General features: G+C 36.7%; 5 protein-coding genes across 7 annotated transcripts; 2 read left to right on the forward strand and 3 right to left on the reverse strand.

Moving 5' to 3' along the window:
• The first annotated feature begins 59 nt into the window (after window positions 1-59).
• On the forward strand, window positions 60-3,990 carry LOC149654400 (zinc finger Ran-binding domain-containing protein 2). Of its 2 annotated transcripts, none has more exons than XM_089845916.1 (8): window positions 60-408; window positions 518-570; window positions 637-742; window positions 834-993; window positions 1,060-1,161; window positions 1,818-2,018; window positions 2,248-2,369; window positions 2,435-3,990. In XM_089845916.1, the coding sequence occupies exons 1-6, from the start codon at window positions 338-340 to the stop codon at window positions 1,968-1,970; spliced, it is 645 nt and encodes a 214-aa protein (XP_089702042.1). In that variant the 5' UTR covers window positions 60-337; the 3' UTR covers window positions 1,971-2,018; window positions 2,248-2,369; window positions 2,435-3,990. The 2 variants fall into 2 exon arrangements, with proteins under 2 accessions (XP_089702042.1, XP_089702041.1); XM_089845915.1 differs by having other exon boundaries at window positions 1,818-1,966.
• Window positions 3,991-4,008: 18 nt separating this feature from the next.
• On the reverse strand, window positions 4,009-5,816 carry LOC149654401 (leucine-rich repeat-containing protein 42-like). Its single transcript, XM_089845913.1, has 4 exons — window positions 4,889-5,816; window positions 4,719-4,810; window positions 4,467-4,644; window positions 4,009-4,390 (listed from the first exon to the last, which is right to left on the reverse strand). Exons 1-4 carry the CDS (start codon window positions 5,613-5,615, stop codon window positions 4,125-4,127), a joined length of 1,263 nt encoding a protein of 420 aa, XP_089702039.1. The 5' UTR covers window positions 5,616-5,816; the 3' UTR covers window positions 4,009-4,124.
• A 435-nt stretch (window positions 5,817-6,251) lies between these two features.
• Window positions 6,252-7,307, reverse strand: LOC149654402 (mitochondrial import inner membrane translocase subunit Tim29). Its single transcript, XM_089845937.1, has 3 exons — window positions 7,205-7,307; window positions 6,851-7,120; window positions 6,252-6,777 (listed from the first exon to the last, which is right to left on the reverse strand). The coding sequence occupies exons 2-3, from the start codon at window positions 6,945-6,947 to the stop codon at window positions 6,272-6,274; spliced, it is 603 nt and encodes a 200-aa protein (XP_089702063.1). The 5' UTR covers window positions 6,948-7,120; window positions 7,205-7,307; the 3' UTR covers window positions 6,252-6,271.
• Window positions 7,284-10,878, forward strand: LOC149654403 (lysosomal alpha-glucosidase-like). The gene is made up of 2 exons (XM_089845918.1): window positions 7,284-7,423; window positions 7,684-10,878. Exon 2 carries the CDS (start codon window positions 7,697-7,699, stop codon window positions 10,634-10,636), a length of 2,940 nt encoding a protein of 979 aa, XP_089702044.1. The 5' UTR covers window positions 7,284-7,423; window positions 7,684-7,696; the 3' UTR covers window positions 10,637-10,878.
• LOC149654404 (protein YIPF1) lies at window positions 10,843-13,436 on the reverse strand. 2 transcript variants are annotated; one of them, XM_089845932.1, is made up of 7 exons: window positions 13,342-13,436; window positions 13,231-13,273; window positions 13,066-13,145; window positions 12,760-12,943; window positions 12,422-12,693; window positions 11,221-11,403; window positions 10,843-11,141 (listed from the first exon to the last, which is right to left on the reverse strand). In XM_089845932.1, exons 1-7 carry the CDS (start codon window positions 13,354-13,356, stop codon window positions 10,968-10,970), a joined length of 951 nt encoding a protein of 316 aa, XP_089702058.1. In that variant the 5' UTR covers window positions 13,357-13,436; the 3' UTR covers window positions 10,843-10,967. The 2 variants fall into 2 exon arrangements, with proteins under 2 accessions (XP_089702058.1, XP_089702057.1); XM_089845931.1 differs by having other exon boundaries at window positions 12,760-12,967.
• Window positions 13,437-13,490: the final 54 nt, after the last annotated feature.

The following is a 13,490-nucleotide window of genomic DNA, read 5'->3' on the forward strand; positions in this document are numbered from 1 at the left end:
TCGGAAATAAGAAAAAAAATTCTTATAGGACAGGTGCCCAGCAGTGACCCTTCCTTTGACTGGAAAATTTATAGAACATTGTCCATTGGCGTGTGCAAAAATAGTGTCGTATCTTCTTTGTAGTCAAGCGTCAAGCTAGCAAAACTTAGGAAAAGGTTACAGGTCAAAATAAGTTTTTAATGGACAGTGTCCCGTGTACTTATTTCCGGCCCTGGGTATTCCCCGCGCATTTCCCCCCTAGAAGAAGTTTCCCACAGAGAGGCTGAGAGCCGCTATCCCTAATAAAAAAGGGACAATTTAATTAATTATATATCGGTAATTAACTTAAAAATATCAAATGTCCGCGGCACCTTCTAGTGGAAACAGATTTCGACCGAATGAAGGTGATTGGGTTTGCCCTGATTCACAGTAAGTGTGGAGAAAAACCACTTTTTTGAATATTAGCAAAGGCTTAGCGTGAAGCCTAAATTTTCTGGTTAAAATATACTATTGTTTTTGTTCACAACAACCTCCATAGGTGTGGGAATGTTAATTTTGCCAGAAGATTTACGTGTAATAGATGTGGAAAAGGTATTAAATTAACGATAATCTTTGAAATTAACACGGAATGAACATATTTGTGTAATGATAATTTAGAAAAATCTACTACCCCACCAAAAAAGAAGCTAGGCCAAGAGATAGGTAAAGCAGCTGCTGAAAAAAGTCGGGGTTTATTTAGCGCTGATGACTGGCAGTGTGGAAGGTATATTGTAACCTGTAATTACGAATGTTTGCCACCCAAATCTGCCTCTATTTAAGAAAGAAAAAAGAGAACTAAAGTTGGGTTGTTTCAGGTGTGGAAATGTTAATTGGGCAAGAAGGCAACAATGTAACATGTGTAATGCTCCAAAATTTGGGGAAGTTGAGGAAAGAACGGGGTTAGGAGGAGGTTACAATGAACGAGAGAATGTAGAGTATAAAGAACGAGAAGAATCAGACAGTGAATATGATGATGTAATAATTTCACCCGAAGAAACTTAAAAAGATTCAGATTGAACAGTATTTAATATGATAAAACAGTTTGGTCGGAGAAAAAAGAAGAGAAAGTTGGGAGATACTGATGAATCCAGTAGAGACCCAACTGATGAAGTTGAACCCAAAAAATTGAAACCAAAAGTCACTGTAATTAACTTAATCATTAGTGCAGGGTTCATACAAACCTGGAAAAGTCAGGGAAATAAATAGTTGACAAAAACACAGGGAAAATTCAGGGGTTTTTTGAATTTTTATTAAAATTCAGGGAAGTTTGAGTAAGTTTGCTCTGAAGGGGTTGCTTTAACTATAAAAAAACCACTCTCATTGTTATTACTCCATATATGGGAAATTTGTGGGAAAAAACCTGGAAAACTGGGAAATATATGGGGGAAAACTCTGGGAAATATAGGGGGAATAAACCTGGGAAATATAGGGGGAATAAACCTGGGAAATATAGGGGAATAAACCTGGGAAATATAGGGGGAATAAACCTGGGAAATATAGGGGGAATAAACCTGGGAAATATAGGGGGAATAAACCTGGGAAATATAGGGGGAATAAACCTGGGAAATATATGGGGAAAAAACTGGGAAAACAGTGGGAAATATATGGGGAAAAAACCTGGAAAACTCTGGGAAACATATGGGGAATAAACCTGGGAAATATATGGGGAATAAACCTGAGAAATATATGGGGGAAAAAACTGGAAAAATCAGGAAAATTTGTTTTCCAAAAGTTGTATGAACCCTGTGAGTGCAGACCAATGGGAAATGATTATTTTAACACACTATAATTGAATAAAGGAGGAAACTCCTAAAGTTGAGGAAGAGGAGGAAGAAGAAGAAGAAGATGATGATGATGAAGATGGGGATTTATCCAAATATGATTTAACAGGCTGGGAGGATGATTCCAAAGAAAACACTGCCAACTCCAAGGCTGAATCTTGGTCAAGGTAACAGGTGAAAGGTCAATGATCTTTTTGGATCATTGACCAATGGTGAAAGGTCATTATCGTTTTTTTTTTTTTTTGTTATCCTTTCATCATCCAACGAGAGAAAAACATTATTTTTGGCTGTCAGTTTTTTGTAGTTGAGCCCTCTTATCTTTAAGAGGGGAAAAATTTTCTGTTTTTCAATGTTAACTTACGTTTAATGGTTCCATTGTTTTCCTCATCCTTCCCTGCATGCATCTTCTATTCTTACGTCCTTTGTCCCGCCCCAAAAAATATTATAGATCTGGAGATAATAACCATAATGACAACTCTCGCTCAAATTCCTCAAAGAACTCTTAGAGATCCACTTTCAAGGGGACGATGTTCGTTCATTCATTCATTCATTCTCAGAATTGATATTTAGGTACTGATCGGAGCTCAATTAAGTTTAAAACAACTGAACTCCAAAAATCCTTTGATTTATTTCAGAAAACCCAAAAGTGAAGAGATATGGGGGTTTTTTTTTATTTGTAAATTTTTATGTTTCCTTAAATGGACACTTAGAAAAAAAAAATGTTAACAAAAAAACTACGTGAACTCTAAACAAACAAACAAACACACACAAACTCTTTTAAAATATTTGTATTCTGCTCGAAAATTTAATTAATTAACGTTGTGTTTCCTATCCTAACTTCGTAGGTAAGTATATAGTAAATTAAGTAGTTAAAGGGCTCCTTCGGACCCTTAGACACATGGCCCCGCGGATTTCCGAGCCCCCCTACCTAACCAGAGGGAGGGAGTGAAAGAAGGGGGATATTAACAAGGAGGGAACTACTTAGGGGTCGGAAATCGGTGGGGCAAAGTGTTGAGGAAGATCATCTATGAAGAGGGGATGGAAATCCCCGGGGCCATGTGTCTAAGGGTCCGAAGGACCCCTTTAAGTAAAAACCTAGGAAATCCCCTTGTTTAAAAACAGCGTACAAAAGGGGGACAGTGGTCACAGCTATTTTACGTGAAAATATCATATGAACACAATTGAATTGTGAAGTGAAGTTTAGTGTAAATCCGAGACATATTTTAATTTATTTTTGCAACTAAATTAGTCCTAATTACAATTACTCCATAAACTTTGATGTGAAAGAAAGAAACTATGCATAACTGTAAATTAATTGGGGGTACGTCATTTCATATTGACTTGTTAGGCATCTAGTCAGGTTTTTAAAACTATGATTGTAGTTCAATTAATTAGTCTTACACAGAAATTAGACTACTAAATCGTGGGGCAAGAAGTTTTATTATCGATTAATGAAATTAAACTAAGTTAAGCTATTTTAAAACGTAAGCAAAAATCTTGATAATAAATAAATGCAGTTGTCCAACTCAATTTTTACTTTTTAAAAGGAAAATTTGAATTTCAGGTAACATAACAATATACCTTAATTAAAAAAAAACGTCCTTTTTCTAAATATAAAAGGAAAAATAATAAATCGTCTCTTATTACAAAATAATTAGCATTTAATTAGTCTTAAAAATGAAGACTACTGCGCCGCCATTGTTGTAGTAGCGTCTGCTAGCTAGGGAATCAGGGATTGGTTGAATACTCACAAGGTGGGCCATAGCCAACTCGATCACGCGCGCAAGGTTATTTTTGTTATATTTAGAAAAAGACCGTTCTTTTAAGGAATAATATTATGTTTTCTGAACTTTTCCTTTTAATTAATGAGTAAACTAAACTGATCCCCGTTGTTATGTTACTCTATGCATTTTTGCTGTTAGTGTATTTTACGACTATCTTTATCCATTTGTGTGGTATTTATGACTTTTACGATATTTTTAATCATCTTCTAACTTGTAGCTGATAGAAAAAAAAAATGTATCGCGATGTTTCACAAATAAAAGTTTAAAGGAATACTATTACTAACAAGCGCATTTGATTAATACTCGAGGTTAAACTACATTGTAATGTATTCAAAAGCCCCCTCAGCTCTCCCTAAAACATCAAGTGCGCTTTGTACACATAGTATTCCTTTAAAAGTTTAAAATGACGACAAGAGACTCGAAACTGTTTTTGTAAACATTCGAAATTTATTTTTAATCAAGGTTAAATTTTAATAATAATTATTATAATAGTGAACAAACGGAAAATAAGGTTTGTAAAAAAAAAAAAAAACTTAGGAAATCATTTTCCAATTGCATCAAAAACGCTTTGAACATCATTTTTGGTATGACTTTTTTTACCTCCTTGATAAAGCATTAAAATATTGCTATAACAATGATCGCCCGTCGTTACAGCTTTTAGTTTTTTGGCAGCTGGTTGTTGGCAATAATCAAAATCTTCATTTTCTATAACACGCGTGAAAATAGTTCTAACACCCTTTTTAATGTGTTTTTTTATTACCGGAACAGAATCAACTTGATTACGACGATTTTTATAAAATGTTTTGACTTTATCAAGGATGAAAAAGATAAATTAATTAATTAATTAATATTTTACTAATTAGTGTAAAAGGTTTTATAGTACCTTTAGATTTTTCCGCCATTTTCTTGGCGTTTTCTAGTAACTTTTCTTCACAGGCAATGACCCAGGAATCTAGGATGTGTTCAGCCCATCCTGCTGTTGTTATATTGAAGTTTGTAACGTTATTCGTGTTAACATCTTTGCTGAAGTTATTTTGTTGTAGGATTGGTAATATTTTCGACTGAAATGAATGAAAATCTTCATAATTAATATTAATTTTTAATTATATGTGGGATGGTGATTAAACACAATTACTTCATTGAGGGAACAATCAGAAATATCCAATGTCTGTAACTTTTTAAAACAAAATAACCAGATAATGGATTCTTCCGTTATTTTGGGATTAGCTGCAATATTCATTTTGAACTTTATTCTTACGTTTTATGACATTTTTTTGTTGACAATCTATGAAGTGTAATGCAAACCTGATATGTCTAGATGTTCAACTGCAACAATTCCTCTAGCAAACATTCTTGTTGGTAAAGTGAGTTGACGCAGAGCGATATTACTTAAACTATTGTTCCTCAATGACAAACTTTTAACATTATTGAAGTTAGCGAAATGTTCAAATATATCGTGATTATCTCCCAATTGCAAATCAGACAAATCAAGTTCTCTGACGTATTTTAACATAAGGTACAATGAGTCGCTGTAACCGTTAATGACTAACAAACCATTTCTATTAGCAAAATTTAACGAGGTAAGAAAGTCTTCGGGGTAAGCGTCTACGAAGATTGATAGGACATAGTTAGTGACAGTGTTGTTATATTTTGTGAAATTGAAAGCCCCATTACGATACGCTATTTCGAAAAGTTCTTTTCCAACCATACTAGGAAACTCTTCTAGAGATTGAACGTATTCTATATGTTCCCCAACGTAATTTAACGCGATTTCGTATAAGCTTTTTGGCTGGTAAAAAGCCGCGACACAGTCTTGTTGTATTTGCTGTAGTGGTAAGCCTTGGTCATTTTGGGCTACAGCCACTGGAACATTTTCCATCATTGAGAGAGCATTTTCACTCGGTAAAATATCGCCGTTTTCCGAGCTTTGACACGCGATAAAATGTAAATTACCTTCCTCATCGATAGTTTTTAAATTCAATTGCGTCGTGGAAACAAAAATAACGGGTTGCAATTGTTCGTTTTCGTTCATTTTGATTTTTGAAGTTTATAACTTAGGGGTCCAACGTAACCTCGATCAACCACCATGGAGGTTGAATCTAATGGGCCTTTTCTGCGCGGTTTAGAGCTCCTAATTATTCAAGCCTTACTGAGTACTTCTTATCGGAAATTAGAGGAATAAAAATAGGCCTAAATTTTGAGTAAAATAGGCCACCAGCCCCGCATTCATTTAACAAGGACACTCTAAGAAGAAGGATTAACACATTATTTTAAAAAGTGTAGCAGACCATCTTGGAGTTTTAAAAACTGTAGGTCACGTGACGTCTGAAGTCGAAAAGTACAACATTACATGCCGCGGGACTCGCGAAGGAAAAAATTGTTAAAGCAGTTTTGAGACTTATGCAAAACATTTTCTTTTTCTAAAATTTTAACTTTATTTTGATCTAAGCATAAATTACATAAGAATTAATCTTCTCTAATTCCTTTTCATTAACATCATAATCTACCATTCCATTTTAAAAAGTGTAGCAGACCATCTTGGAGTTTTAAAACAGTAGGTCACGTGACGTCTGAAGTCTCGAACATTACATGCCGCGGGACTGACGATGGAAAAAATTGATAGAGTAGTTTTGAGACTTATGCAAAACATTTTTTTTTCTAAAATTTTAACTTTATTTTTATTTTGATCTAAGCATAAATTACATCAGAATTAATCTTTTCTAATTCCTTTTCATTAACATCATAATCTACCATTCCTTTTTTTAAGAAATACCATTCACCAAAAAATCCTACATCAACAATTCTTTCATGAAATGTTAAATATCTTGGTTTTAAGTAGGAACACTGTGAACTATAAATGGAACAATCTGAATGGTAATTATCCAGCCACATCATAGAGAAAATACCAAAGCTAAAATGCCTTAAAAGTCCTTCATTCTTAAACCTTTGAAGATTTCTAACTAAATTTGCAGACTCAGGATTACGTATAGTCTCACTGAGAAGCGTTAATTCTGTTGTAGCTCTTGTTAATTGGTCAATGTAGGTGAATTCGTCTGGATTTGTCTTCATAGCATATCCAGTAAGTCCCAAAAATCCAACTATGGTTGCAAACTTTGCAGGCTTCTGTTTGGACTCCACAACAACATCAAGGGCTACCGCTTTATAGTCTTCAACAACAGCTTTCCAAAAATTGGCTACGATATCGGAAAAAAATCTAGAATTAAAATGTGAGATGTGTGTTCGAATTCTTATGGAATTATCTATTACCCATTCTCTCAATTCTTCCACCTTTCCATTTTTCGGGCAAGGCAAAGCTCGGGAGAGTTAATTTGAATCTACTTGTAACATTTCGCGCTTTAAACATTTTTAAATTCTTTTGATAAATATTTTATATTTATTTAAATGAGCGATGCGCCGGATTTCTAGGATTTAAGGCCACGCTCTCACCGTCTCACGGAAAAGGTGACAAGCAGACGACTTTATTCCATTGATTTTTTTCACATGGTGACATTTTATTGGAGTTGAAATGAAAATTTCCTGAAAATGCATTAATAATAGTTACCTCTCCGTATATATTACTCCATAGTGGCAGATTTATTTTTTGCAGCTTATTTCCCTTACTCTATTCTTTTTAATAGCAGACGACCCAAGTCGGTTGAAAACTTGAAACTTCAAGATCATTGAAGTGAAGAAAGGGTTGACCTTCACGAGTGACAGTTTGTTTGTGTTTGTTTATTGTTGAACGCGTTATCAATGAATTTGGATACGCTTTATCGGAAATTTTCCATTGTCTTGTGATTTCTCAATTATCAGTCGTTGCTTCTTCGCTGTTCCCAAAGGGTAAGTGGTCATTTTCTTAAAGTTATAATTTTTTCCCAGCTAAAAATCTTTGTTTGACTGTTTGTAGTAAGCATTTAATTGCTTGATTAATTATTTTTTAATAATTAAAAATACAATGGTGTTATAATTGTAGGAAATTGTCGTGTTTTTGTGCAAATAGAGCTTATAGTTTGGTAGTGCGCAATTGTCTTTGGCAATGTTCCAAAATCCCACGTTTTCTTAAGACTTTTGAAAAAATAGGGTTCCCCTTTTTTAAATAGCAATTAAGGAAACATGGGCAGTGTCAACGAAGAGAAAACTAAACTATTCCTTGAGAAACCAAGGGATCCTTGCGACATTCCTCCTCAACAGAATGTCCAACATGTTAAGGTCATATTCCCCCAATCTGTCAAAGCGCGCGAGTTGAGACGTTCTATGTTCCATGTATTATTGGGAATTACCCTTTTCATTTCTGTATGCTTCGTGTCAATGGTCTTTATTAACCTTATAAGGAACGAAAAATACAGCTCTGACTGCGATAGGAGTTTATATAATTTTATCATGGGCAAAATGTTTGACAACATGGAACAAGAAGGGAATAGAAATAATGGCCCCACATGTAGCCTTATTCCCGATTTGGAGAAATTTGATTGTTTTCCCGAACCTAATTCAAATGAAGATGGTTGTCTTCAAAGAGGTTGTTGTTGGCAACCCTTGAAGAGTCGTTTGACCATCGACACTTCTGAAGTACCTTTAGGAGTTCCATATTGCTTCTACCCCAAGAATTATAAAGGATATCAAATAACCTCATCACAAATTGAGCCCAATAACATTTATTTGGAGCTTCATAGATATGGGCCATCGGGTTTTCCCAATGACCTTGAAGATATAACCATCAAGGTCATCTTTATAAATAATGAGAGTTTGGATATCGAGATTCGCGATGCCACTAAGAAAAGATTCGAAGTTCCTTTGATCAACTTGAAAAAGTTCAGAGAAGAAAATGAACAATTTAGAAGACGGAGATCTATAAACTTACAATACAAAGTTGATTTTGATCAAGAACGTCTCTGGATTACTCGTATCAGCTCTGGCAAAATCATTTTTGATTTGAATTTCAACCAGTTAGTCTACGCTGATCAAATGATCCAAGCCTCAGTAAAATTACCATCTCATCATGTCTACGGAATTGGGGAAGCAGAGGCTCCATTCCCAAAAAACACATCATGGAGTCGATATGTACTTTTCAACCGCGACCGCGCTCCCGTTCCCAACTACAATCTCTATGGCTCTCATCCGTTTTATTTAGTAATGGAAGATAACTCCACAGAATCTTCTGGAAACTCCCACGGAGTTTTGCTGCTTAACAGCAACGCCATGGAGATCGTTTTACAACCAACACCAGCTATAACTTTCAGACCCATTGGAGGCATTGTACATTTCCTAATTAATACAGGACCCTCCCCTAGTCAAGTGATTCAACAATATACCAGAGCCATAGGGTTCAGTTTCATGCCACCATATTGGAGTTTGGGTTTCCATTTATGCCGATTTGGTCTTCATAGTACCAACGACACTCGTAACCTCTTAGACCGTAATCGAAAACTGGGAATTCCCATCGATATTATGTGGAATGATATTGACTACATGAATAGTCGAAACGACTTTACGCTTGGCGATTCGTTCTCGGATTTGCCTGAGTTCGTAAATGATATCCACAATGAAGGCATGCATTACATATTGATGATTGATCCAGCGATTAGTAACGCCGAAACCCCTGGTACATACCCACCTTATGACGAAGGGGTTAAAGAAGACATCTTTATCAAAAACACCACCGATCAAATTCTAGTTGGCAAAGTTTGGAATAAGGTTACTTCAGTCTTCCCGGACTTTACCAACCCAGCAATTATTCGTTATTGGTCCAATCAGTTCAAAAGGTTTCACAATATAGTTCCCTTCGACGGGGCTTGGATTGATATGAATGAACCGTCTAACTTCGTGGATGGCAGCGTTGACGGTTGCCCTAAAGATTCTACTCTCGAAAATCCACCTTTTGTTCCTGGTAACATTGAGCCCCTAAGATCGAAAACTCTTTGTATGTCAGCGAAACAGAGTTACTCTTCGCATTATAATCTTCATAACGTATATGGGCTGATGGAAACCATCGCGACCAACGTGGCTTTAACCCAGACCCGATTTAAAAGGCCATTCATCATAAGTCGATCAACCTTCCCATCTCAAGGACATTTTGGAGGTCATTGGGATGGAGATATTTTCTCAACCTGGAAAGATATGCGATGGACAATTCCTTCAATCTTAAACATGAACATGTTCGGAATATCCATGGTCGGCGCTGATATTTGCGGGTTTAACGGCAACACTACTAAAGAATTATGCGCTAGATGGTCATCTTTGGGGGCATTCTACCCATTTGCGCGTAACCACAACTCTGATGACAATATTGATCAAGATCCCGCTGCTCTTGGAGAGGACGTTATTAGGGCGGCACGAAATGCATTGCAGCAGAGATACTTCTTGCTACCTTATCTGTACACCCTTTTCAGTAAAACTAACCAACTGGGAGAGACAGTTGCCCGACCATTGATGTTTGAATTCCCTAAAGACAAAAACACCTACGCCGTTGACTCTCAGTTCCTCTGGGGACCTGGTCTTATGATTGTACCAGTTTTAGAAGAAGGTGCGACTGAAGTCGAAGCTTATTTACCAGCTGGAATTTGGTACGATTTAAGAAATGGAACTACTTATTCCAGTGACGAAGGTACGAGAGTCACTTTCCAGTCGGCCATTGACGAAATTACACTCTTAATCCGAGGAGGCCACATTTTACCTGGACAAAAGCACGAAATGACCACGACACAGAGCCGGAAAAATAACTTTACCCTGTTAGTAGGATTAGGATCAGACAAAAAGGCGAAGGGAAGTTTGTACTGGGATGATGGAGATTCGTTAGAGACGCATCGTAGTGAGACCTACAGTAACTTCAACTTCGAAGCAAATGGAAATGAATTAACCACAACTGTTGGCTTAGCTAACTATAAAGAGGTTCCTGATTTGGGAACCGTGGTTATTTATGGCGTCGATAAACCTCCTACATCGTGTCAGCTTAATGGAAGACAAGTCGAATATTTTTACAATCAGGATTTGCAAGTTTTGCATTGCGTCAAGTTGGGTGGTAACATGTTCCAAAGAAATACTATTACGTGGCAATAGTTCCCTAACGAAAAGAGCTTTGAAATATTTTTTCTTCTGATGTAATTTTTGCATTAAATTTATTGTACCTGTCCTGCCAAATATTAACTAAAATAAAATTTTGGTCGATAGTTAAGAATTAATTAAGATGGGGGCGAAAATGATCAAAAAAAAGAAGAATGTATCTGATGGTGATAGTTTAATTAATACAAAGAAATGAAACGATGATAAATGTAATTAAACTTTATTAGCTTTTTGGAAAATAGTTTTTATTCAATAATTAATAGTGTATTATCACATTTTATTTAAAATCAATTAATTGCAATCTTTATTCATTACATAAATTATATTATTATATCTTTTCTGTCAACACTATGGTAATATTTGAATCTGTCACGTTCTCATGAACATCCCTAACAGCTTGAATTTTTGGAATTATCGATGATATCAAGGCTTCTACATGAGGAGGAACAGTACTGGCAGTTTCAACTGTAGCTATGTTGCTATTTGGTTGAAAGAAATATGCCTAAAAAATTGATTTAAAAATGTGTTCAACTTTAATTAATTAATTAAGTAGCGGGGGTTTAATCATAGTTGAAACTAACCAAGAAGCCAACTGCAACTAGAACGTGAAGAAACAAAATAACCAACAATACTCCAATGGCTATCTTTTTATCATCTTCTCTGACAGCGGGCCAAAATGTATGAAGCAAAACTATCCCTGATAAACCCGAACCCAAGATGACTAAAGTCCATTGTAACCACCAAAATTGCAATACGCAAAGTATCTAAGGTTTAAATTATTTTCAACGTCATACTGTAGTTCTTGCATGAGTTTATAAGATATGTTCCATAAGTATGACGGCTAGAGAGTTACTGAAAGCTAGATCGAAAACGAGAGATTGACTAGGGCCTACACTCGGTTTTACAGTACCTAATAGCGTTTTTCTTTGAGGTGATCCGAGCTCTCCTGGAGCGCTCCGAAAAAAAAAATCGTCTTTCATTGGAAAAAAACGAGCTGCTCCGAGACAGAGGCGCGTCTTACTCTCCCTCCCGGTTTGCTCCCGGATTGATCCGAACCGCTCCGACTCTAGAGACGGAGCGACCAAAATGGAGCGCTTGATGGCGTCACAAAACCGCTCTGAAAAACGTTTGTCTTTCATTGGGAGCAATTACATTCGGTCCTCTGAGCTAGAGCGATGACGTAACACGAAAATATGGAGCGATCTCGGGCGACCACAAAGGCAAACGCTATAACTCTCCCAGTGTACCTTGTGCGCGCCCCTACCCTCTATAGGCGATTGTTAAGTGCTGCCGCCTAGCGCCATTGTATTTGTATGAGAACTAGCTTCTATTTTTCAGACATAGGGGGCATCCTTTACAGTTCTGTACTGTAAGAACCTCTGAGGATGCTAGGACTATGGTGCCGTAAGTGGAGGTACCAAGGCTACTTATAGCGAATGAAGTTGTACTACCAAGCCGGGGGGGGGGGGGGAAGAATTCGCGAAATTGCCCACCACTGATGGAGGGGTTAACGATATAGGTATGGAGGGGTTCCACTCCACCCCTCTCTCCTTCAAGCCTCACGTGGCTTTGCCAGAATCTGACCAGGGCTGGAAGTAAGCACGCAGGACAATGGACATTAGTGGGGGGGGGGGAAACACCAGACACATGTCCTATAAGAAATTTTTCTTATTTCCAGCCCTGTCTATGACGTTTCACCTACCTCAATCACTTCATGTGGAGCTCTCAGTAACCAGTGACAAAATTTATGCAACATATCTTATAGTGACCCCTAATTCTTACCGAAACTGGGACATATATGGCCATAGAATATCCGTAAACACATATTATCTCTGATAAAGTGTAGTTGGTTGTGCTTTTTCTATACCAAAGAAAACCATAAAGGGCCAAAGGGACTAAGAAGGAATAAGTATAGATTGTAGTTGCAGCTAAAGAAACTTTATGGAAGTCATAGTGCCATATATTTCTGGCTTTCCCGGCAGTGTGTAGGTAATCGGAAATATTTCCCCCCACAGCTATACTGAAAACTAAAGTAGCGCATATCCAAAATGGTCCTAAAAATTGGATTAGATGATGTACCAGAAACCTCTTAAAGTTACTTCAACTCCTTTTATACCAACCATAGAGATCGGGACTGGGTCTAATACACCTGTGTAGATAGGTCGATCTTCCCATGATAGGTATCATACTCCATTTTATTCGGTTTAGGACTTGGTCAGTGTCAACGTCGAAAAAACTCTGATAATAGGCGAACTCCCAGAATGATGGTTGACGTGGTTTGACTTGCTCCTCTCCCGTTAGCAACTGGGGAGGATTATTAAACACTGGCTATGTTGGATTTGATAAATATTTCAAGTAAAACACACAAGCCATGCAATTTTTCCCTGTTGGATTTAAAGGTAAGAATAAAACTACACGTGACGTACCTCCGCGGTCTCTGAGACATCAATATGATCATCGTACGCTGGTGGTGGACCAGTTTTATCGGCACTGTCGAAAGCAAAACCTGACAAGGAACGAAAATTAATAGGCCTATGCTAAGCCTAATTTCATTTTAGTTAAAAATATCGGAAATCTATATCGGTTATTACTTTGAAAATGAAGTTGACTGTCGTCATCGTTTCGTCCAAATTGCTGTAAATATGTTTAGTTAATTAATATTTTTAATTATTTTAGAACAGAATTTAAATTTGTCAACTTACTATTTTGGAATCCATCTTGAAAGTTCAATGAAGGCGATGATGAAGGAAGGTGAATGACGTGAGAGACAATTTATTTTTAGAGGGCGCCACGTGCGTTATTTTCCCGCGAAAATTTTAAAAAGTTGCAATATCACGTGACATGCTGATGT

This window comes from Phalangium opilio, unplaced genomic scaffold, assembly GCF_054372755.1.
Source record: "Phalangium opilio isolate 3A_F unplaced genomic scaffold, DU_Popi_V2 ptg000079l_1, whole genome shotgun sequence".
Taxonomy (NCBI): Eukaryota; Metazoa; Arthropoda; class Arachnida; order Opiliones; family Phalangiidae; genus Phalangium; species Phalangium opilio.